The sequence below is a fragment of the Ambystoma mexicanum genome, chromosome 9 (genome assembly GCF_040938575.1).
Source record: "Ambystoma mexicanum isolate Mex_15411 chromosome 9, UKY_AmexF1_1, whole genome shotgun sequence".
Lineage (NCBI taxonomy): Eukaryota > Metazoa > Chordata > Amphibia > Caudata > Ambystomatidae > Ambystoma > Ambystoma mexicanum.
Window position 1 is genome coordinate 75,699,048 of NC_090931.1, and position 25,126 is coordinate 75,724,173.

The 25,126-nt window shown below is 46.4% G+C and overlaps 1 protein-coding gene across 1 annotated transcript in view; it reads left to right on the forward strand.

The window, feature by feature from the left end:
• The window catches only part of KIRREL3 (kirre like nephrin family adhesion molecule 3), a 961,667-nt gene that overhangs the window by 766,101 nt on the left and 170,440 nt on the right, over positions 1-25,126 (forward strand). The window contains exon 8 of the mRNA XM_069613887.1: positions 9,481-9,607. Coding sequence (XP_069469988.1) covers positions 9,481-9,607 — 127 coding nt within the window. The remainder of the gene's footprint in view (positions 1-9,480; positions 9,608-25,126) is intronic.

The window sequence follows — 25,126 nt, forward strand, 5'->3', positions numbered from 1 at the left end:
TATTAAAAAAACAATTTAGAAGTATGGAGGCATGCACACCTACCGGTCCAAAAAAACGGTGGCAACGTTACCCTGGGGCAACAAATGAATGGCACGCAGAAGAGTGGCGTCTATGCCCAGCTGACCTATGAGACACCAGGCTGTACCATTATTACAACTGGAAGTGGACAGGAACTAAAGGGTATGGCGTTCCTGTACTTTTCTGAAATATCCACCTTCTTGTCCTCACTTTTTGTATCTGGATGGCACGGATTTGCTCCTTTTGTCATTTGCCATCCCGCCTACTGGGGATTCGAACCTGGGTCCTGCTCAGATCACTCTAAACTCACATCTTGCTGAGCTATTGCCCGGGCACTGCTTCGCCCGTGTTTATTTGAATAGCGTGCTTTGGGCTTGCACGATCACAAGTCACCACACAGCCCCAAACCACAGTGATGTGTCTTTGTCTTCTGCAATGAAGCGCGAGTAACATGAAATTGCTGCAGGCACAGCTGTGTGTGCAGGTTATTGGCGCGGTGGCTATAGTCTGTGGCATGGCCTTCAAGAGATGTCAACGGTGGGTGACATGAAAGGGGAGGGTGCGGAAAACTGCCCACTACGGCGGCCAAAGTCTGAAAGTTATAGTGCATGTTTAATTTACTAAACTGGGCTCTGTATTTACTTTCTAAAAAACCAGCGCCTAGATGCCTTAGGGTTAGGTGCGCTTTACAAATGTCTAAATAAATAAATAAATAAATACATCATTTGCATATTTGTCACTGTTTAAGTGTTGATAGGTCTGTTGTAAACCCCAGTGTTGCAGGGTGGGGTGGTGGAAAAGCAGGACCCAGGTCTGAATTTGTAGTCAGGGGATGAGGGTGAGTATGGGGTGGGTTGGAAGAGGGGGAGGTGAGGGTGATGCAGATGAGCAAAGTTTCACTACTCTGTACACTTCGACCCCTGCCCGTTATGACACTGCCTGGCATTAGTTGGTCCAAAGCCTACACAAAAGCCCAAACTCTTGGCTTTGCCAATGCAGGTGCCACGGAACGCCTATGGAGCATCTGGGATGGGGAAATTGCATTTGCAAAAAAGCATGAATAGGGCTTGAAGCAGTGACCTCGGTGAAGGAGGGAGGGGAATAATGTAGCAGTGAGTGCAATGGATGCTGCTTGCATTCACTATTTATAAACTGCCCTGCAGCTATCCACATGGAGCCCAGCTTCATAAAATGCACACGTGTATTGTTGTCTGTACAACCAAGATTGCAAAACCAATCAGAGCCTAAAATGCAAGCTACCAATGGAGCCATCTTGCTTAAGCAAAAGCGCCTAGCTGCCTCCGGGTTAGGTACGCTATGTAAATGGCAATATAAATAAATAAATAAAATGGGCCTCGGTCCATCCAGCATTCGCTGCAAATAACTGTTTGTTGACTGCAGGTTACTGGGTCAAGTGCTGGTGTGCAGACTCCGCATTTCATCCTTCTGAGGTCGACAAAAGGTGGACCCGATGCAGCAGCATCTATCATTTCAGTGCCTAAAGGTGTGGTGTGCCATATACCTAAATAGTCACGTGCATTCTAAAATCACAGTTTTCACTTTAATAGGCAGAGTTTTGGAGGAGTTCACCAACCACAAGGCCTGACGGGTGCCAAGGCGGGCGCGTGACTTCTAATAGCATGCTGTACTTATCTCTTGTACATCCAGTGCTTGTGCCCCATCTAATAGTGACTTCTAATAGCATGCTGTACTTATCTCTTGTACATCCAGTGCTTGTGCCCCATCTAATAGTGACTTCTAATAGCATGCTGTACTTATCACTTGTACATCCAGTGCTTGTGCCCCATCTAATAGTGACTTCTAATAGCCTGCTGTGCTTGTCTCCTGTACATCCAGTGCTTGTGCCCCATCTAATAGTGACTTCTAATAGCCTGCTGTGCTTATCTCTTGTACATCCAGTGCGTGTGCCCCATCTTATAGTGACTTCTAATAGCCTGCTGTGCTTGTCTCTTGTACATCCAGTGCTTGTGCCACATCTAATAGTGACTTCTAATAGCCTGCTGTACTGGACCCTTGTACATCCAGTGTTTGTGCCCCATCTAATGGGGACTTCTAATAGCCTGCTGTACTGGACCCTTGTACATCCAGTGCTTGTGCCCCATCTAATGGTGACTTCTAATAGCCTGCTGTACTGGGCCTTTGTACATCCAGTGCTTGTGCCCCATCTAATGGTGACTTCTAATAGCCTGCTGTACTGGACCATTGTACATCCAGTGCTTGTGCCCCATCTAATGATGACTTCTAATAGCCTGCTGTACTTATCTCTTGTACACCCAGTGCTTGTGCCCCATCTAATAGTGACTTCTAATAGCCTGCTGTACTTATCTCTTGTACACCCAGTGCTTGTGCCCCATCTAATGGTGACTTCTAATAGCCTGCTGTACTTATCTCTTGTACATACAGTGCTTGTGCCCCATCTAATAGTGACTTCTAATAGCCTGCTGTACTTATCTCTTGTACACCCAGTGCTTGTGCCCCATCTAATGGTGACTCTTAGTAGCCTACTGTACTTATCTCTTGTACATCCAGTGCTTGTGCCCCATCTAATGGTGACTTCTAATAGCCTGCTGTACTTATCTCTTGTACATCCCGTGCTTGTGCCCCATCTAATAGTGACTTCTAATAGCCTTCTGTACTTATCTCTTGTACATGCAGTGCTTGTGCCCCATCTAATAGTGACGTCTAATAGCCTGCTGTACTGGACCCTTGCACATCTAGTGCTTGTGTCCCATCTAATGGTGACTTCTAATAGCCTGCAGTACTTATCTCTTGTACATCCCGTGATTGTGCCCCATCTAATAGTGACTTCTAATAGCCTGCTGTACTTATCTCTTGTACATCCAGTGCTTGTGCCCCATCTAATAGTGACTTCTAATAGCCTGCTGTACTTATCTCTTGTACATCCAGTGCTTGTGCCCCATCTAATAGTGACTTCGAATAGCTTGCTGTACTGGACCCTTGCACATCCAGTGCTTGTGCCCCATCTAATCGTGACTTATAATAGCCTGCTGTTCTTATCTCTTGTACATCCAGTACTTGTGCCCCATCTAATGGTGACATCTCATAGCCTGCTGTACTTATCTCTTGTACATCCAGTGCTTGTGCCCCATCTAATAGTGACTTCTAATAGCCTTCTGTACTTGTCTCTTGTACATCCAGTGCTTGTGCCCCATCGAATGGTGACTTCTAATAGCCTGCTGTACTGGACCCTTGTACATCCAGTGCTTGCGCCCCATCTAATGGTGACTTCTAATAGCCTGCTGTGCTTGTCTCTTGTACATCCAGTGCTTGTGCCCCATCTAATAGTGACTTCTAATAGCATGCTGTACTTATCTCTTGTACATCCAGTGCTTGTGCCCCATCTAATAGTGACTTCTAATAGCCTGCTGTGCTTGTCTCTTGTACATCCAGTGCTTGTGCCCCATCTAATAGTGACTTCTAATAGCATGCTGTACTTATCTCTTGTACATCCAGTGCTTGTGCCCCATCTAATAGTGACTTCTAATAGCATGCTGTACTTATCTCTTGTACATCCAGTGCGTGTGCCCCATCTTATAGTGACTTCTAATAGCCTGCTGTGCTTGTCTCTTGTACATCCAGTGTTTGTGCTCCATCTAATAGTGACTTCTAATAGCCTGCTGTACTGGACCCTTGTACATCCAGTGTTTGTGCCCCATCTAATGGGGACTTCTAATAGCCTGCTGTACTGGACCCTTGTACATCCAGTGCTTGTGCCCCATCTAATGGTGACTTCTAATAGCCTGCTGTACTGGGCCTTTGTACATCCAGTGCTTGTGCCCCATCTAATGGTGACTTCTAATAGCCTGCTGTACTGGACCATTGTACATCCAGTGCTTGTGCCCCATCTAATGATGACTTCTAATAGCCTGCTGTACTTATCTCTTGTACACCCAGTGCTTGTGCCCCATCTAATAGTGACTTCTAATAGCCTGCTGTACTTATCTCTTGTACACCCAGTGCTTGTGCCCCATCTAATGGTGACTTCTAATAGCCTGCTGTACTGGGCCTTTGTACATCCAGTGCTTGTGCCCCATCTAATGGTGACTTCTAATAGCCTGCTGTACTGGACCATTGTACATCCAGTGCTTGTGCCCCATCTAATGATGACTTCTAATAGCCTGCTGTACTTATCTCTTGTACACCCAGTGCTTGTGCCCCATCTAATAGTGACTTCTAATAGCCTGCTGTACTTATCTCTTGTACACCCAGTGCTTGTGCCCCATCTAATGGTGACTTCTAATAGCCTGCTGTACTTATCTCTTGTACATCCAGTGCTTGTGCCCCATCTGATAGTGACTTCTAATAGCCTGCTGTACTTATCTCTTGTACACCCAGTGCTTGTGCCCCATCTAATGGTGACTTCTAGTAGCCTACTGTACTTATCTCTTGTACATCCAGTGCTTGTGCCCCATCTAATGGTGACTTCTAATAGCCTGCTGTACTTATCTCTTGTACATCCCGTGCTTGTGCCCCATCTAATAGTGACTTCTAATAGCCTTCTGTACTTATCTCTTGTACATCCAGTGCTTGTGCCCCATCTAATAGTGACGTCTAATAGCCTGCTGTACTGGACCCTTGCACATCTAGTGCTTGTGTCCCATCTAATGGTGACTTCTAATAGCCTGCAGTACTTATCTCTTGTACATCCCGTGATTGTGCCCCATCTAATAGTGACTTCTAATAGCCTGCTGTTCTTATCTCTTGTACATCCAGTACTTGTGCCCCATCTAATGGTGACATCTCATAGCCTGCTGTACTTATCTCTTGTACATCCCGTGCTTGTGCCCCATCTAATAGTGACTTCTAATAGCCTTCTGTACTTGTCTCTTGTACATCCAGTGCTTGTGCCCCATCGAATGGTGACTTCTAATAGCCTGCTGTACTGGACCCTTGTACATCCAGTGCTTGTGCCCCATCTAATAGTGACTTCTAATAGCATGCTGTACTTATCACTTGTACATCCAGTGCTTGTGCCCCATCTAATAGTGACTTCTAATAGCCTGCTGTGCTTGTCTCCTGTACATCCAGTGCTTGTGCCCCATCTAATAGTGACTTCTAATAGCCTGCTGTACTTATCTCTTGTACATCCAGTGCGTGTGCCCCATCTTATAGTGACTTCTAATAGCCTGCTGTGCTTGTCTCTTGTACATCCAGTGTTTGTGCCCCATCTAATAGTGACTTCTAATAGCCTGCTGTACTGGACCCTTGTACATCCAGTGTTTGTGCCCCATCTAATGGGGACTTCTAATAGCCTGCTGTACTGGACCCTTGTACATCCAGTGCTTGTGCCCCATCTAATGGTGACTTCTAATAGCCTGCTGTACTGGGCCTTTGTACATCCAGTGCTTGTGCCCCATCTAATGGTGACTTCTAATAGCCTGCTGTACTGGACCATTGTACATCCAGTGCTTGTGCCCCATCTAATGATGACTTCTAATAGCCTGCTGTACTTATCTCTTGTACACCCAGTGCTTGTGCCCCATCTAATAGTGACTTCTAATAGCCTGCTGTACTTATCTCTTGTACACCCAGTGCTTGTGCCCCATCTAATGGTGACTTCTAATAGCCTGCTGTACTTATCTCTTGTACATACAGTGCTTGTGCCCCATCTAATAGTGACTTCTAATAGCCTGCTGTACTTATCTCTTGTACACCCAGTGCTTGTGCCCCATCTAATGGTGACTTCTAGTAGCCTACTGTACTTATCTCTTGTACATCCAGTGCTTGTGCCCCATCTAATGGTGACTTCTAATAGCCTGCTGTACTTATCTCTTGTACATCCCGTGCTTGTGCCCCATCTAATAGTGACTTCTAATAGCCTTCTGTACTTATCTCTTGTACATCCAGTGCTTGTGCCCCATCTAATAGTGACGTCTAATAGCCTGCTGTACTGGACCCTTGCACATCTAGTGCTTGTGTCCCATCTAATGGTGACTTCTAATAGCCTGCAGTACTTATCTCTTGTACATCCCGTGATTGTGCCCCATCTAATAGTGACTTCTAATAGCCTGCTGTACTTATCTCTTGTACATCCAGTGCTTGTGCCCCATCTAATCGTGACTTATAATAGCCTGCTGTTCTTATCTCTTGTACATCCAGTACTTGTGCCCCATCTAATGGTGACATCTCATAGCCTGCTGTACTTATCTCTTGTACATCCCGTGCTTGTGCCCCATCTAATAGTGACTTCTAATAGCCTTCTGTACTTGTCTCTTGTACATCCAGTGCTTGTGCCCCATCGAATGGTGACTTCTAATAGCCTGCTGTACTGGACCCTTGTACATCCAGTGCTTGTGCCCCATCTAATGGTGACTTCTAATAGCCTGCTTTACTTATCTCTTGTTCATCCAGTGCTTGTGCCCAATCTAATAGTGACTTCTAATAGCCTGCTGTACTGGACCCTTGTACATCCAGTGCTTGCGCCCCATCTAATAGTGACTTATAATAGCCTGCTGTACTGGACCCTTGTACATCTCGTGCTTGTGCCCCATCTAATAGTGACTTCTAATAGCCTGCTGGACTGCACCCGTGTACATCCAGTGCGTGTGCACCATCTAATAGTGATTTCTAATAGCCAGCTGTACTGGACCCGTGTACAGCCAGTGTGTGTGCACCATCTAATAGTGATTTCTAATAGCCTGCTGTACTGGACCCTTGTACATCCCGTGCTTGTGCCCCATCTAATAGTGACTTCTTATAGCCTGCTGGACTGCACCCGTGTACATCCAGTGTGTGTGCACCATTTAATAGTGATTTCTAATAGCCTGCTGTACTGGACCCTTGTACATCCCGTGCTTGTGCCCCATCTAATAGTGACTTCTTATAGCCTGCTGGACTGCACCCGTGTACATCCAGTGTATGTGCACCATCTAATAGTGATTTCTAATAGCCTGCTGTACTGGACCCTTGTACATCCCGTGCTTGTGCCCCATCTAATAGTGATTTCTAATAGCCTGCTGTACTGGATCCGTGTACATCCAGTGCGTGTGCACCATCTAATAGTGATTTCTAATAGCCTGCTGTACTGGATCCGTGTACATCCAGTGTGTGTGCACCATTTAATAGTGATTTCTAATAGCCTGCTGTACTGGACCCGTGTACATCCAGTGCGTGTGCACCATCTAATAGTGATTTCTAATAGCCTGCTGTACTGGACCCTTGTACATCTCGTGCTTGTGCCCCATGTAATAGTGACTTCTAATAGCCTGCTGGACTGCACCCGTGTACATCCAGTGCGTGTGCACCATCTAATAGTGATTTCTAATAGCCAGCTGTACTGGACCCGTGTACAGCCAGTGTGTGTGCACCATCTAATAGTGATTTCTAATAGCCTGCTGTACTGGACCCTTGTACATCCCGTGCTTGTGCCCCATCTAATAGTGACTTCTTATAGCCTGCTGGACTGCACCCATGTACATCCAGTGTGTGTGCACCATTTAATAGTGATTTCTAATAGCCTGCTGTACTGGACCCGTGTACATTCAGTGCGTGTGCACCATCTAATAGTGATTTCTAATAGCCTGCTTTACTGGACCCTTGTACATTCAGTGCTGGTGCACAGCTTAATAGTGAGCTCTACTAAAGAACTTCAGTACTGGATCGGGGTTGAAATCCCGAGATCTAAATGTTCGAGGGAGAAAAGACAGAAGATTATTTTTCTGAAATATCCTTCAGTCTTTTCTCCCCTGAACATTTTTGACTTGGCCCCCACCCCACGTCCCCACACCACACACATGCCCCTACCCACACCCCGACCCCCTACTTACCTTGCGGCCGCCAACTCGCAACGTCCCTGCAACGCTTTTTCCCTTTCACTTCCGTGATCGGGAACCGGCTCTGCAGGGTTCTTTCCCTTTTTTTGGTGGGGCAGAGCCTTTTTGGGATGGCTGCAGGTGTCACCCCGCTACCCCTGCTCACAATATAGTGAGCAAGGGTGTGGCAGACACCCCCGCAACCCCCAGCACCTAATGCGTGATTTGGTCAAACTTTTCAGCCGCTCAGAATTTTTGAATGGACGAAATTCAGCCAAATCACGCATTCAGGCTTTTAAACTCGATAATTTAAACATTTTGCACAATTGTACAGTCCATGATGGAGCGCAGCCTAATAGTGGCTTCTCGTAAGAGCCTACGGTGCTGTACCCTTATACAGCCAGTGCCGGCGACAATCTTAACAGTGACTCCTAGTAACGGCCTGTAGTGCCGCCTTCTTGTACATCAAGGGAGTGTGATCAGCCTAATAGTGGCTTCTCATAAGAGCCTACGGTGCTGTACCCTTATACAGCCAGTGCCGGCGACAATCTTAACAGTGACTCTTAGTAACGGCCTGTAGTGCTGCCTTCCTGTACATCAAGGGAGTGTGATCAGCCTAATAGTGACTTCTAGTATTGCTGTGTGGTACTGCATGCATGCACGCCTAGTATTGCTACCTTGCCTAATAGTGATTTCCACTGATGGTCTTTGGTAGTGCACCCTATACATAAACTGCTGGGGTCCTGCCTAATAGTTACTTTTAATAACAACCTGAGGTGCTGTACCCTTACACAACCAGTGCTTGTGTCCCATCTAATAGTGACTTTTAGTACCAGCCTGTAGTGCTGCCTTCTTGTACATCAAGCGCCTGTGCTTAGCCTGTCAGTGACTTCTAGAACTGGTTTGGGGTACCGCATCCATGCAAATCTAGTGCTGCCTTATAGTGAATTCTAGTAATAACCGGAGGTGCTGTACCCTTACACAGCCAGTGCTTGTGTCCCATCTAATAGTGACTTCTAGTACCGGCCTGTAGTGCTGCATTTTTGCATCTCAAGTGCCTGTGCTTAGTGAGTGACTTCTAGAACTGGTTTGGGGTACTGCATCCATGCACATCTAGTGCCACCTAATAGTGACCTATAGTAATAACCTGAGATGCTGTACCCTTATACAACCAGTGCTGGTGCCAGCCCTAGCTGTGGCCCCTAGTAACGGCCTGTAGTGCTGCATTCGTTCACATCCATAGTTTGTGCTCACCCTAACAATGGCTTGTAGTTACAGCCTCTGGCGCTACACCGTTGCCCCTTAAGTGCCTGTGCACAGCTTAATAGTGTCTTCTAGTGACGTCTGTGGCACTGCACCCTGTACTTCCGGCATACAGACCCTCCCCATCATTTGGCACCAAACCCTGCCTCCGCCGTCGTCTTTTCTTGCTGCTGGCACAGGGCTCTGTCAAGCCCTATCTCCTGCTAGGCCCAGGGACACAATAAACATGTGTCTCTTGCAAGGTGAGTTGTGTTATTGATGTGAACTCAGTGTATGAGCTGTGCTGTGAGTTCAAGGAGAAAGGAATGTTCCAGAGTAATCCTCAGGCTGAGGGCCAGTCCTGCCCGCTGGCTCCATCACTTCAGCACTGACCCGGTCCATCTCTTTTCTCTCTCTCGCCCGCAGGTTCTGAGCAATGAAAACTCGTTAACTCTGAAGTCGGTTCGGCAGGAGGATGCTGGGAAATACGTCTGTCGTGCCGTGGTCCCACGCGTTGGCGCCGGAGAGCGAGAAGTCACCCTGACCGTGAACGGTATGGTCACTCTCTGATCACCAGCCCGCATCAGAGCATTTCACGTCTGTCACGAATAGTGCACTTCCTAAGTCTTTTCTTGCAATATGTTTAATGTTTCATATTCACAACACTCATATTAATGACAAATGTATGTAATGTGCAGTTCAGAAGTCTGCCTGTGCAGCTCGCAGCGATTAGGCGCTGGGCCCCGCAGCTGAGCAGCTTCTCGCTGGTGCTTGATGCATTGTAACGCACCGTGATATGTTTTGTCGAGTTTTATTTGATTATTTGTATTATTTTGCTGGCATTTTTCCTGAGGGAATGTTTTCACTAGAGGGCAGATACATGCTGGATTTATTTTCAGGAGAACAATTATATTATCGTGGCGCCATGTGGTAGCCACCTCAAACCGGCCTTCTATTATGCAGCCAAGCTTTGGCAGTGTTTCTAGGTCTGCACTTTTTGTGTGTTTTTGTTCACTTGTACTAAAGAGTATCCTCCAGCCGCACTGAGCTGTTGCGCTATGTGACTATGTGTAGAGTGCTTCAAAGCCAGGGTGCAGGCCTCGTAGCGCCGAATGTCTCTCGGGGCGTTGCTGCCCCTGTGTTTCGGGTGACCGTATATGATCTGACATTAAGCAGAGGTGACACACATAATGGCAGAGTGAATACGACATTAGGAGACAGGCCCACGCAGGGCAGTACGCTTAGCAAGAGGCGACACACAGAATGTGTGTGTGTGTTGTGGTGCTGTTGTGAGCGGTGTGAGACTGCATCTGCGGCTGGTGTTAGACGATGTATAACACAGGGGAGAAGCTGGGGGTCTCTGTGCCAGAGGAGCAAGACATGGATTGGTAGTGATACTGTACTCGAGACACCCGGCTGGCCCATAGAGCCGAGGTTTGCTCAGAAGAACTTTAAGACAAGATAGCTGCACCCATGAGATGGATGGGGATGCAGATGTATAACTCCAACACTAATCAATAAGGACAACTCAATGGTTTGGCAAAGGGAGTCTGTTTAATGACAAGTACAAAAAAAGGGAAGTTTTGGATATCAGCATTGATGCGATCATCCTTCTCGCTTCAGCTCCAACGAACTTCTTACAAGTTGTAACATTTATACTCAACACTCGTCATCATTGACGTGTAACACTCAAAAGTTAACATGCAATTCTATTGGTTAGGAAAAGGTAACTTTACTATAGGTACTATATCTGTATATGGTAACAGAGAGGGGATTGGGTAAACACTGTCAGGTGGGCATCTAAGCCCTTCCTCTAAAATGACTACTGCAGACGTCACTAAAAGTACAACGTCCTATTGGTTCTACTAACTATAGATTATTTGGTCCATTGTGATTGGGTTGGCACCAACCCCATGCATACTTGTCCACTTTGCTTAGCAGCACGCAGAATGCTCGGCCAGGTGCGGGGTGCACCTTAGTTACCCGGCCTTCCTCCGATTATGGTTACAATCAATCATCACTTTAGTAGCCATGTGTCAATTATTTCACTGTGGTTGGCCTCGAGATTGCATCTTGTGTCTGGAAAAGTTCTGATATCTCTGCCTGGTCAGGTGCCAAGTGTAGGTGTGAACCCTAGCTTCTTCTTGCTCGGCTGGTCACGTGATTGCGACACCGTGAATTTGTCTCTTTTCTCTCAGTTTGTGTATTTGATTTTCATTTCACCCGCCACCTGCCTTCGCCTTCTTATCTCGACCTTTCAGAGGCAGGATGTTCTGTTCTTAGTTTCAATTAAATGTAGCTACTGTTCGCCTCTTCTATTTGTATGATCTTGGCTTTCCTGGCACGAGTTGCCTCTGCTGAGTTTCGTTTCAGCCGTCTCTTCTCGTTTTTGCTAAATAGGAAGCTTTCTCGTGAGGCCTTTAGTAACCTGGGTTGATTCTGCTTCTTGCGCGAAGTAGAAATATACTTATAATACTGTGCTTCGTTTGAGGTAGATTATTTATAGAGGCACTTTCGGCACTACTCTTCTACTAAGCATAGCAAGCCACACTGTGTTCTTAGCTTTCTTGCGGTTCTAAGCATATTTACAGATGTAAACTGGTCGAATATCTTCATCTTGCTTACAGCTTTAAACTTCTTTGCATTTCGACATCGTCCTTTCACTTTAGGTTCACAATAACGTTATTCATGGCATTTCATCTCTTTGCAGCATTCTCTGGTTGTCATTTCTTCGATCTGCAAGTCAGTCCGGGCCCTCGTGACGTCACCATTCGTCTCTCATTAAGGCCTTTTTGGTTTCTTCAGGGACTGTACTCAGACGATCTTCATTTTGTTTCATTTGTTGGTAAGGTTTTTTCAATGGGTACCTTACTGTCCATGGTTTTCTTGCTATTGGTACATCAATAGGTGCTGTTCTTCTAATAGGTACTGGGCAGAGCCCTACTGCGGCTTTCTGCTGGTTTATTTGCTCATCATACGTCACATATCTTGGTGTCAACGTTCCTGGAACTTCAAAATGGGCGACTGGAGTGCAGGTTTTATTTGGGACCTCCTCTACACTCCCCCCTCTGAGCGATTCATCAACCACTTTCACTTCCGTCTTTGGATTCATCTTACTTGGTTCTTCTGTATTCATCTTCATCGCCTGGGTTAATGCTTCATCTTCTGCATCCATACATGATGGTCTGAAGAAGTGTCTCTTTGGAGTCCATATTTTTATTACTCCTTTCAGGCTTCCTGCTGTCCTTACATGTTCGTCTTTATTCCATGTCATCAATTGACATTGTCTATTTGGCCTGCAGTAAACCCATCTTCCCACATAGTTTCGATGTTTCCTGGGGTAGAGAAACTTTGTTCCTTCTGGTGCATGAATGCTGGCCTTCACAAAGTCTGTTGCGTGCAAGACCATGCATTAAAATCAGGACACGGATCCTAGTTATCGCTTAATAACCCTTCATCATTGGTATGGTGACTTCCAGCTATGATGTAGCAGACCACACATTGAAATCAGGGCACGGATGCTAATTATCGATCCATAACCCTGATCATTGGTAGGGTGTCGTCCAGCTATGATGTACCAGACCACGCATTGAAATCAGGACACGGATGCTAGTTATCGCTTAATAACACTTGATCATTGGTAGGGATGCCTTCCAGCTATGATGTACCAGACCACGCATTGAAATCAGGGCACGGATGCTAATTATCGATCCATAACCCTGATCATTGGTAGGGTGTATTCCAGCTATGGTGTACCAGACCACGCATTGAAATCAGGGCACGGATGCTAATTATCGATCCATAACCCTGATCATTGGTAGGGTGTATTCCAGCTATGGTGTACCAGACCACGCATTGAAATCAGGGCACGGATGCTAATTATCGATCCATAACCCTGATCATTGGTAGGGTGTCGTCCAGGTATGATGTACCAGACCACGCATTGAAATCAGGACACGGATGCTAGTTATTGCTTAATAACACTTCATCATTCGTAGGGTGACTTGCAGCTATGATGTACCAGACCACGCATTGAAATCAGGGCACGGATGCTAATTATCACCTAATAACCCTTGATCTTTGGTAGGGTGTAGTCCAGCTATGATGTGCCAGACCATGCATTGAAATCAGGGCACGGATGCTAATTATCGATCCATAACCCTGATCATTGGTAGGGTGTATTTCAGCTATGATGTACCAGACCATGCATTGAAATCAGGGCACGGATGCTAATTATCGATCCATAACCCTGATCATTTGTAGGGTGTATTCCAGCTATGATGTACCAGACCATGCATTGAAATCAAGGCACGGATGCTAATTATCGATCCATAACCCTGATCATTGGTAGGGTGTATTCCAGCTATGGTGTACCAGACCACGCATTGAAATCAGGGCACGGATGCTAATTATCGATCCATATCCCTGATCATTTGTAGGGTGTCGTCCAGCTATGATGTACCAGACCATGCATTGAAATCAGGACACGGATGCTAGTTATCGCTTAATAACACTTGATCATTGGTAGGGATGCCTTCCAGCTATGATGTACCAGACCACGCATTGAAATCAGGTCACGGATGCTAATTATCGATCCATAACCCTGATCATTGGTAGGGTGTAGTCCAGCTATGATGTACCAGACCATGCATTGAAATCAGGGCACGGATGCTAATTATCGATCCATAACCCTGATCATTGGTAGGGTGTATTCTAGCTATGGTGTACCAGACCACGCATTGAAATTAGGGCACGGATGCTAATTATCGATCCATAACCCTGATCATGTGTAGGGTGTCGTCCAGCTATGATGTACCAGACCATGCATTGAAATCAGGACACGGATGCTAGTTATCGCTTAATAACACTTGATCATTGGTAGGGATGCCTTCCATCTATGATGTACCAGACCACGCATTGAAATCAGGGCACGGATGCTAATTATCGATCCATAACCCTGATCATTGGTAGGGTGTATTCCAGCTATGGTGTAACAGACCACGCATTGAAATCAGGGCACGGATGCTAATTATCGATCCATAACCCTGATCATGTGTAGGGTGTCGTCCAGCTATGATGTACCAGACCATGCATTGAAATCAGGACACGGATGCTAGTTATCGCTTAATAACACTTGATCATTGGTAGGGATGCCTTCCATCTATGATGTACCAGACCATGCATTGAAATCAGGGCACGGATGCTAATTATCGATCCATAACCCTGATCATTGGTTGGGTGTCTTCCAGCTATGATGTACCAGACCATGCATTGAAATCAGGGCACGGATGCTAATTATCGAGCCATAACCCTGATCATGTGTAGGGTGCCGTCCAGCTATGATGTACCAGACCATGCATTGAAATCAGGACACGGATGCAAGTTATCGCTTAATAACACTTGATCATTGGTAGGGATGCCTTCCATCTATGATGTACCAGACCACGCATTGAAATCAGGGCACGGATGCTAATTATCGATACATAACCCTGATCATTGGTAGGGTGTATTTCAGCTATGATGTACCAGACCACGCATTGAAATCAGGGCACGGATGCTAATTATCGATCCATAACCCTGATCATTGGTAGGGTGTATTCCAGCTATGATGTACCAGACCATGCATTGAAATCAGGACACGGATGCTAGTTATCGCTTAATAACACTTGATCATTGGTAGGGATGCCTTCCAGCTATGATGTACCAGACCATGCATTGAAATCAGGGCACGGATGCTAATTATCGATCCGTAACCCTGATCATTGGTAGGGTGTATTCCAGCTATGGTGTACCAGACCACGCATTGAAATCAGGGCACGGATGCTAATTATCATTCCATAACCCCGATCATGTTTAGGGTGTCGTCCAGCTATGATGTACCAGACCATGCATTGAAATCAGGACACGGATGCTAGTTATCGCCTAATAACACTTGATCATTGGTAGGGATGCCTTCCATCTATAATGTACCAGACCATGCATTGAAATCAGGGCACGGATGCTAATTATCGATCCATAACCCTGATCATTGGTTGGGTGTCTTCCAGCTATGATGTACCAGACCATGCATTGAAATCAGGGCACGGATGCTAATTATCGATCCACAACCCTGATCATTGGTAGGGTGTCTTCCAGCTATGATGTACCAGACCATGCATTGAAATCAGGGCATGGATGCTAATTATCGATCCATAACCCTGATCATTGGTAGGGTGTCGTCCAGCTATGATGTACCAGACCACGCATTGAAATCAGGACACGGATGCTAGTTATCGCCTAATAACCCTTCATCATTGATAGGGTGTCTTCCAGCTATGATGTACCAGACCATGCATTGAAATCAGGACACTGATGCTAGTTATCACCTAATAACCCTTGATCATTGGTAGGGTGACTTGCAGCTATAATGTACCAGACCATGCATTGAAATCAGGACACAGATGCTAGTTATCGCTTAATAACACTTGATCATTGGTAGGGATGCCTTCCAGCTATGATGTACCAGACCACGCATTGAAATCAGGGCACGGATGCTAATTATCGATCCATAACCCTGATCATTGGTAGGGTGTAGTCCAGCTATGATGTACCAGACCATGCATTGAAATCAGGGCACAGATGCTAATTATCGATCCATAACCCTGATCATTGGTAGGGTGTATTCTAGCTATGGTGTACCAGACCACGCATTGAAATTAGGGCACGGATGCTAATTATCGATCCATAACCCTGATCATGTGTAGGGTGTCGTCCAGCTATGATGTACCAGACCATGCATTGAAATCAGGACACGGATGCTAGTTATCGCTTAATAACACTTGATCATTGGTAGGGATGCCTTCCATCTATGATGTACCAGACCACGCATTGAAATCAGGGCACGGATGCTAATTATCGATCCATAACCCTGATCATTGGTAGGGTGTATTCCAGCTATGGTGTAACAGACCACGCATTGAAATCAGGGCACGGATGCTAATTATCGATCCATAACCCTGATCATGTGTAGGGTGTCGTCCAGCTATGATGTACCAGACCATGCATTGAAATCAGGACACGGATGCTAGTTATCGCTTAATAACACTTGATCATTGGTAGGGATGCCTTCCATCTATGATGTACCAGACCATGCATTGAAATCAGGGCACGGATGCTAATTATCGATCCATAACCCTGATCATTGGTTGAGTGTCTTCCAGCTATGATGTACCAGACCATGCATTGAAATCAGGGCACGGATGCTAATTATCGATCCATAACCCTGATCATGTGTAGGGTGCCGTCCAGCTATGATGTACCAGACCATGCATTGAAATCAGGACACGGATGCAAGTTATCGCTTAATAACACTTGATCATTGGTAGGGATGCCTTCCATCTATGATGTACCAGACCACGCATTGAAATCAGGGCACGGATGCTAATTATCGATCCATAACCCTGATCATTGGTAGGGTGTATTCCAGCTATGATGTACCAGACCATGCATTGAAATCAGGACACGGATGCTAGTTATCGCTTAATAACACTTGATCATTGGTAGGGATGCCTTCCAGCTGTGATGTACCAGACCACGCATTGAAATCAGGGCACGGATGCTAATTATCAATCCATAACCCTGATCATTGGTAGGGTGTAGTCCAGCTATGATGTACCAGACCATGCATTGAAATCAGGGCACGGATGCTAATTATCGATCCATAACCCTGATCATTGGTAGTGTGTATTCCAGCTATGGTGTACCAGACCACGCATTGGAATCAGGGCACGGATGCTAATTATCATTCCATAACCCTGATCATGTTTAGGGTGTCGTCCAGCTATGATGTACCAGACCATGCATTGAAATCAGGACACGGATGCTAGTTATCGCCTAATAACACTTGATCATTGGTAGGGATGCCTTCCATCTATAATGTACCAGACCATGCATTGAAATCAGGGCACGGATGCTAATTATCGATCCATAACCCTGATCATTGGTTGGGTGTCTTCCAGCTATGATGTACCAGACCATGCATTGAAATCAGGGCACGGATGCTAATTATCGATCCACAACCCTGATCATTGGTAGGGTGTCTTCCAGCTATGATGTACCAGACCATGCATTGAAATCAGGGCACGAATGCTAATTATCGATCCATAACCCTGATCATTGGTAGGGTGTCGTCCAGCTATGATGTACCAGACCACGCATTGAAATCAGGACACGGATGCTAGTTATCGCCTAATAACCCTTCATCATTGATAGGGTGTCTTCCAGCTATGATGTACCAGACCATGCATTGAAATCAGGACACTGATGCTAGTTATCACCTAATAACCCTTGATCATTGGTAGGGTGACTTGCAGCTATGATGTACCAGACCATGCATTGAAATCAGGGCACGGATGCTAATTATCGATCCATAACCCTGATCATTGGTAGGGTGTCGTCCAGCTATGATGTACCAGACCACGCATTGAAATCAGGGCACGGATGCTAGTTATCGCCTAATAACCCTTCATCATTGGTAGGGTGTAGTCCAGCTATGATGTGCAAGACCAGGGCATCCAATGCAGGGGAGGGCTGTTGCGTATTATTTTATAAGTCATCATCATTGATACAAGACTATTAGACATAATGTGCTAGAATTGGATATCCATTGCAAGGAAGGGCTGTTGGACGAACTTCAAGCATTGAGAAGTAAATTGCCTTTTGCGGTCAACTCAACTTGCACTGATGATACTGCACACCAAGCACCTCACCGTAGTCCGTCGAGTGTGCGCAACTAAAGACTGCATGGTGGAACTTTAAGATTAGCCAGAGTCATTCATAAGAACAGCCTTTTATCTATCGTAGGATTTTTTAAAGATGATTATTGCAAGTATGTCTCTCCCGGAGGGTATTGCAGTATTTGTTTGGGGATACCATAGGTTTAATCTTTTTCTTCTATGCAGGCTTTTCCATATCATGTTCCATGGTTTTCCATTTGTAGCGGCGTGCCTTGATGTAGCCACCTCATGAGGTCAGGCTTTTCCATATCATGTTCCTGGACTTTCTCGTTGTAACTGCATGCCTTGATGTAGCCACCTCGCAAAATGAGGTCAGGCTTACCCATTTCATGTTCCTGTACTTTCTAATTGTAACTGCATGCCTTGAGGTAGCCACCTCGCAGCATGAGGTCAGGCTTTTCCATATCATGTTCCTGGACTATCTCGTTGTAACTGCATGCCTTGATGTAGCCGCCTCGCAAAATGTGGTCAGGCTTTCCCATTTCATGTTCCTGGACTTTCCATGTGTAACTGCATGCCTTGATGTAGCCACCTCGCAGCATGAGGTCAGGCTTTTCCATATTATGTTCCTGGACTTTCTCGTTGTAACTGCATGCCTTGATGTAGCCGCCTTGCAGCATGTTGTCAGGCTTTCCCATTTCATGTTCCTGGACTTTCCATGTGTAACTGCATGCCTTGATGTAGCCGCATCGCAGCATGAGGTCAGGCTTTCCTATATCAGGTTCCTGGACTTTCTAATTGTAACTGCATGCCTTGATGTAGCCGCCTCGCAAAATGAGGTCAGGCGTACCCATTTCATGTTCCTGGACTTTCTAATTATAACTGCATGCCTTGATGTAGCCGCCTCGCAAAATGAGGTCAGGCATACCCATTTCATGTTCCTGGACTTTCTAATTGTAACTGCATGCCTTGATGTAGCCGCATCGCAGCATGAGGTCAGGCTTTCCTATATCAGGTTTCTGGACTTTCTAATTGTAACTGCATGCCTTGATGTAGCCGCCTCGCAAAATGAGGTCAGGCGTACCCATTTCATGTTCCTGGACTTTCTAATTATAACTGCATGCCTTGATGTAGCCGCCTCGCAAAATGAGGTCAGGCATACCCATTTCATGTTCCTGGACTTTCTAATTGTAACTGCATGCCTTGATGTAGCCGCCTCGCAAAATGAGGTCAGGCGTACCCATTTCATGTTCCTGGACTTTCTAATTGTAACTGCATGCCTTGATGTAGCTGCCTCACAAAATGAGGTCAGGCGTACCCATTTCATGTTCCTGGACTTTCTAATTGTAACTGCATGCCTTGATGTAGACGCCTCGCAGCATGAGGTCAGGCTTTTCCATATCATGCTCCTGGACTTTCTCGTTGTAACTGCATGCCTTGATGTAGACGCCTCGCAGCATGAGGTCAGGCTTTCCCATATCAGGTTCCTGGACTTTCTATTCGTAACTGCATGCCTTGATGTAAACGCCTCGCAGCATGAGATCAGGATTTCCCATTTCAGGTTCCTGGACTTTCCATTTGTAACTGCATGCCTTGATGGAACCGCCTCGCAGCATGAGGTCATGCTTTCCTATATCAGGTTCCTGGACTTTCTAATTGTAACTGCATGCCTTGATGTAGCCACCTCGCAGCATGAGGTCAGGCTTTTCCATATCATGTTCCTGGACTTTCTCGTTGTAACTGCATGCCTTGATGTAGCCGCCTTGCAGCATGTGGTCAGGCTTTCCCATTTCATGTTCCTGGACTTTCCATGTGTAACTGCATGCCTTGATGTAGCCGCGTTGCAGCATAAGGTCAGGCTTTCCTATTTCATGTTCCTGGACTTTCTATTCATAACTGCATGCCTTGATGTAGCCGCCTCACAGCATGAGGTCAGGATTTTCCATATCATGCTCCTGGACTTTCTCGTTGAAACTGCATGCCTTGATGTAGCCGCCTTGCAACATGAGGTCAGGCTTTCCCATTTCATGTTCCTGGACTTTCTAATTGTAACTGCATGCCTTGATGTAGCCGCCTTGCAGCATGTGGTCAGGCTTTCCCATTTCATGTTCCTGGACTTTCCATGTGTAACTGCATGCCTTGATGTAGCCGCCTTGCGGCATAAGGTCAGGCTTTCCTATTTCATGTTCCTGGACTTTCTATTCGTAACTGCAGGCCTTGATGTAGCCGCCTCACAGCATGAGGTCAGGATTTTCCATATCATGCTCCTGGACTTTCTCGTTGAAACTGCATGCCTTGATGTAGCCGCCTTGCAACATGAGGTCAGGCTTTCCCATTTCATGTTCCTGGACTTTCTAATTGTAACTGCATGCCTTGATGTCGCCGCCTTGCAGCATGAGGTCAGACATTTCCATATCATGTTCCTGGACTTCCATTTGTAACGGCATGCGTCGATGTAGCCGCCTTGCAACATGAGGTCATATCTGCATACCTTGATGTAGCCTCCTTGCAACATGAGGTCAGGCGTTTCCAATGCGTGTACTTGGTCTTTAATGCACTTTGTCATTGTTGTAACCACAATCTTAAGCTTAAAGCTCCCAGATAGCTCAGGGTACGGTGCGCTATATAAATATCAAAATAAATAAATAAATGGACACCTGGGATGCCTTGGCTAAAGTTGTGACACCAGCCACTCAAGTTCAGTTGCTCATTTCCCAACACAGACATTGTTAAGACTGAGGGCCATGAGGTGACCCTGATGTGTCATGGAGTTGACTTTACCTGTTGCCCATGGACCTGCCATGTAAACAAACACATGTGGCTGTAATGTCTACACTGACTACTCTGGCAACATAGTCATTCGTTCTTCCAAGGTTGATCGTTTTTTGCAGAGACATTATTACATTGAACATGCAGGCCCCCCCCCCCAAAACCCCTGAATTTTTTTACAAGGGGAGCTGGGGACATCCCCGCAACCCGTCCCCATACATAATGTCACCATATATAATGTTGCCAAAGTTCTATTCTCAGCGACATTATGACCTGATACCCATTAAATTGGGTTAGTAGAGTACTAGAAGCTGGAGGAAACTGGCACAAAGCGCTATATAAACCCCCCATGCTATTATAACTTTCTATTGGTCCATTTCCCTATGTGTCTCACCTTTCTGCCTCCGGTGCGGACTTGCTCCTCCTAGGCCGCACGTTTATGTCTTATTCAGTGCCCCTCTTGCCGGAAGCCCCCCTCAGGCGCCCATTACTCCACATCGATCGCCCGCCTCACGTGCCCCCGCAGCAATGTCTCTTTCCGGGGGTGTGGAATTGTTTATCCAATGAGCCTGGCGGTTTGACTGACACATCATTAAGGCTGTTTATCTGCAGTCTCTGCTTCCAGCAGACCCCCTTGTGGGCCCACACTTCGCATGCGACTTTTCATTGGGGTCTAGCCCTGAATTCTAGCACACTCCTTAATTACGAGATAGCAGCTGCTGCCATAGAACGGGGAGGAGGGCAGGGGGGGTTTCCCCCGCCCCCAACCTGCCAATCACCAAGTCAACAGGACAACACATTATTTGAAGGCAGCAGGGTTCGCCGGGGCATGTCCCGAGGCAGCCTGGTCGGAGTCTGTGCAGTAAGTATGCAGCACCTCTGGTTGGCATGGAAACCGAGCTTGGGCACTTGGTCCCAGCCCCAGTGAACGGCTCCTACAGGCATCTTGAGTGACGGGCAGGGGGAAACCTCATTCTGACCTGCTTGTGCCCGAGGACTGTCTAGAAGTGGTGCAGTGTTCTGGTCCTCTTTGGCAGTCCATTGTGCATCTCACGATGGGGGGGGAAGCAGAGGGGGAGGGGGCACATGATAGGCTCGTGCAAATGTTAAATAAGAGCTAGACTGCAGAGGAAAGAATTTCTCGAATGTGTGCAGCCATCACATGAATGTAGGTGGTGCCAGAAGTACATAGGTTTGCCTTTAGATGACATTTTGGACTGCAACTCCCATGATCCCTCACCATTGACTAACCTGGCTATGGCTGATTAGAGGTACAGGCCTTAGCATCTGGAGAGGCACAGACTGCCTACCCCGGCCTACAGGGTTGACTTCCATCTGCGATCCTTTGATTCCCTCTTTTAGCATAGTTTGAAGGCGTCAGGCTGTGTTGACTTTTGGGAAAGCGCCTCACATTGTCAAAATCTGGGTTAACTCTTGTATTTCATTTATTTATTTTATTTGTTACATTTGTAGAGCGCACTGCAGCCCATAGACATCGAGGCGCTATTACATGAAGGCGTAAGCAGCAAGATTATGTAAACATAGGAAACACAAGGTACTTAGTTACAGAGAGAGGAGCGGAGCATAGTTACAAATGACTTTCGTATGCCTGTAGATATAAAGGCAGGTAGGTTTAGACAAACAGCCTAGTTTTTAAGGCTTTGCGGAAGGCTAGGTGAGAGTCAATCCCCCTGAGGAGCGAAGGTAGGGCGTTCCAATGTGAGGCTGCTAGGGCTGAGAAGCTCGAACCGCCCGCACGTACTCTACAAGTCTTGGGGGTAGAAATCAGGTTGGTGTAGGCAGATCTGGTGGGCCTGGCTGAGGTGGGTTGTGAAATTCTCTGGGCAAGGTAGGGGGGAGCAAGGTCATGGAGGCATTTATGGGTGAGGGAGAGGATTTTACAGATGATCCTCTGCCTAATGGGCAGCCAGTGGACCTGCCTCCTAAGGTCAGAAATGTGGTCTTTCCTGGAAAAACCTGTAGCGGCCCTGAGGGCATTGTTCTGGGCAAGCTGGAGTTTAGCGATGTTTTTACCGGAGGTCCCACCAAGGAGTGCATTGCAGTAGTCCAACCTGTATCCTATGATGGCCCTAGCAATAGTGAGGCCATTTTGTGAGGATAGGAAGGGTCTTGCTGCGTAGATGAGTTTGGAGTAGTATGCCGATGAGGAGGCTATGGCATTAACATGCCTGTCCATGGTGAGATTAGAGTCAAGGTAGACTCCTAGAGTCTTGACTGTTTGGGATACCGCAATCGGTATGTTGTCGATGGTAAAAGAGGTGTATTGTTTGTCAAGGTTGCCTAGAATGGTTGGTGACCCAATAAGTAAAAGCTTGGTCTTCTCGCTATTGAGACAAAGCCAATTGTCTGCCATCCAGGCTTGGATGGTGGCGTAGATGGAGTTGAGGGTGTTCTTGTCCAGCTCATAGTCACCTGTAAGCGGGATGAGCACTTGGGTGTCATCCGCATAGTTCGTGTATGAGATGCCCATAGAATCAAGGCGATTGAAGAGAGGACGTGTGAACAGGTTGTAGAGGGTGGGTGCTATGCAGGAGCCCTGGGGCACCCCACATTTGGTGTGGCTAGGAGATGTGCATGCTGAGTCCGAGAAGACTTTCATGGCCCTTTCCTGTAGGAATGAGGTGATCCATGCGCATGCTTTTGGGGAGAGGTTGGCTCCTATAGAGAGATTGTGGCAGAGTGTGTTGTGATCAACGAGGTCGAATGCTGCTGATAGATCGAGGAGGAGCAGGAGCGCTGGCTAGCAATATGTTTTGGACTACAACTCCATTCTGCCCTCTCCAGCCTAGGCAATGGGGAGGGATTGTGGGAGTCGTAGTCCAAAACATTTGGAGAGCCACAGGTTGCAGACTGCTGCCCCAAGAAATCCTTGCAGGTGGTGGGCGGAGAAAACCCCTCTTCTGATTGGCTGAAGAGGGGTCTGTGTTGAATTCTTATTTTTTATTTTAATTGGGTGTTATATAGAGCTTTAATCCAAAATGCTGTAGATGTGATAAAAAACGGTACAATAAATGAAAATTAGCAAAACATAATGTCAAATTAACCGGACTGAAGTAAATAGATCTCAGAGAGTCACGGAATACAGAATAAACAGAGATAGCATGAAGAGAATTGCAGGCCTTTAACTTTTGCCACCACATTTTCCAAAAGTAGAGCGGCTCCGTCACGCAGAAGTGCACCAGTGGGGGTATTGCCCTAGTTTTCTGCCTGGATAGTAGGAGTTGTGCTCATTGCTGCGGTCTTTGCAGAACGGTGGGTATGGGGACCTCCTGTACTTCTGTATGAAAACAACCGAGGCCAGTAACAAAACCTACATTTCTATGATGCACATGTAGTATAGCGCCACATATTTTAGGAGCTATACGAGTGCAAAAACTACACGTGCGCATGGCGTACTTTGCGTGCATGATCAGCAGAAGCTGCAGTAGCAGCATCACTTCTCAAGACTTTTCACAACAGAGTACACGATCCGAGTGATGGTGTGTGCACTCGCCCTGGGAGCGCGTTCAGAGAGAGGGTGATCACAAAAAAGGCATTGCCAGGTGACTTGGAAAAATAAGTTTCACAATCTATCGCATGTCAGTTGTGGAATGGATGTGGGTGTGTGCAGCCACGCGTGTGGGGGAAGGGTTGGTTTTCTCAAAGCCACAAGCAGTCCACTCACCCCAAACACCAAACCCCACATCACTCTCATTTTAAATCTCGCACTCTCTCACTGTGTTCATGCATCGAGTCTCTCTCTCTCTGCGTCTCTCGTCGCCCCTTTCCTCTCTCCCCCTCACTCTATCTCTTCCTCTCACTGTGTCCATGAATCGAGAGCCTCACATAGCTCTCTCTCTCTTTCTCTCTCTTTCTCTCTCTCTCTCGCCTGCTGTAGACCAGTGGTGGGGAAAACATGTGGCAAAGTCACTTTGCACTGTGCAAAAAATTCCATGACTCGGGCCCATAGTTTCTCTTTAGATGTGCATTATTTAGGACGGAGCAAGCAGTCACCCTGAATTGCGAATTTTCGCCAGGTGCACCCAGCTGGGCGCCCTGATGGAGCCCCTTTCCCGCTACTTATATGCAGGTGTTCTAGCTATGACCAAGAGATAGTCACCTGGGGGTATTTAAATACCCCACCTGAGCATCCCTGACCAAGACGTTTTTAAATACCACAGTTGAGTATTTCTTACTAAGAGGTATATAAATACCCCTGATGCATATCTCTAACTAAGAGGATTTAAAATGCCTGTGTTGAGCCTCATCGGCCAAGTGGTATTTGGATATGTCTATTGAGAATCTCTGACCAAGAGGTAAATAAAATATCCCTGGAATTTGAAATGACCCCTGTAGAGTATGTCTGAATAAAAGACATGTAAATACCCCTGCTAAGTATCTATACCCAAAAGTTATTTAAATATTGTTCTTGGGTATCTTTGATCAAACGAAATTTCAATACCTCTGCTGAGTACCTCTGAACAACAGATGTGAGTATCTTAGTTTTTTAATGAACCCTGTTCAGTAACTGTGACCAACCCATATTTAAATATTGCTTTTGAGTATCTCTAGGAGGTATCTAAATACCT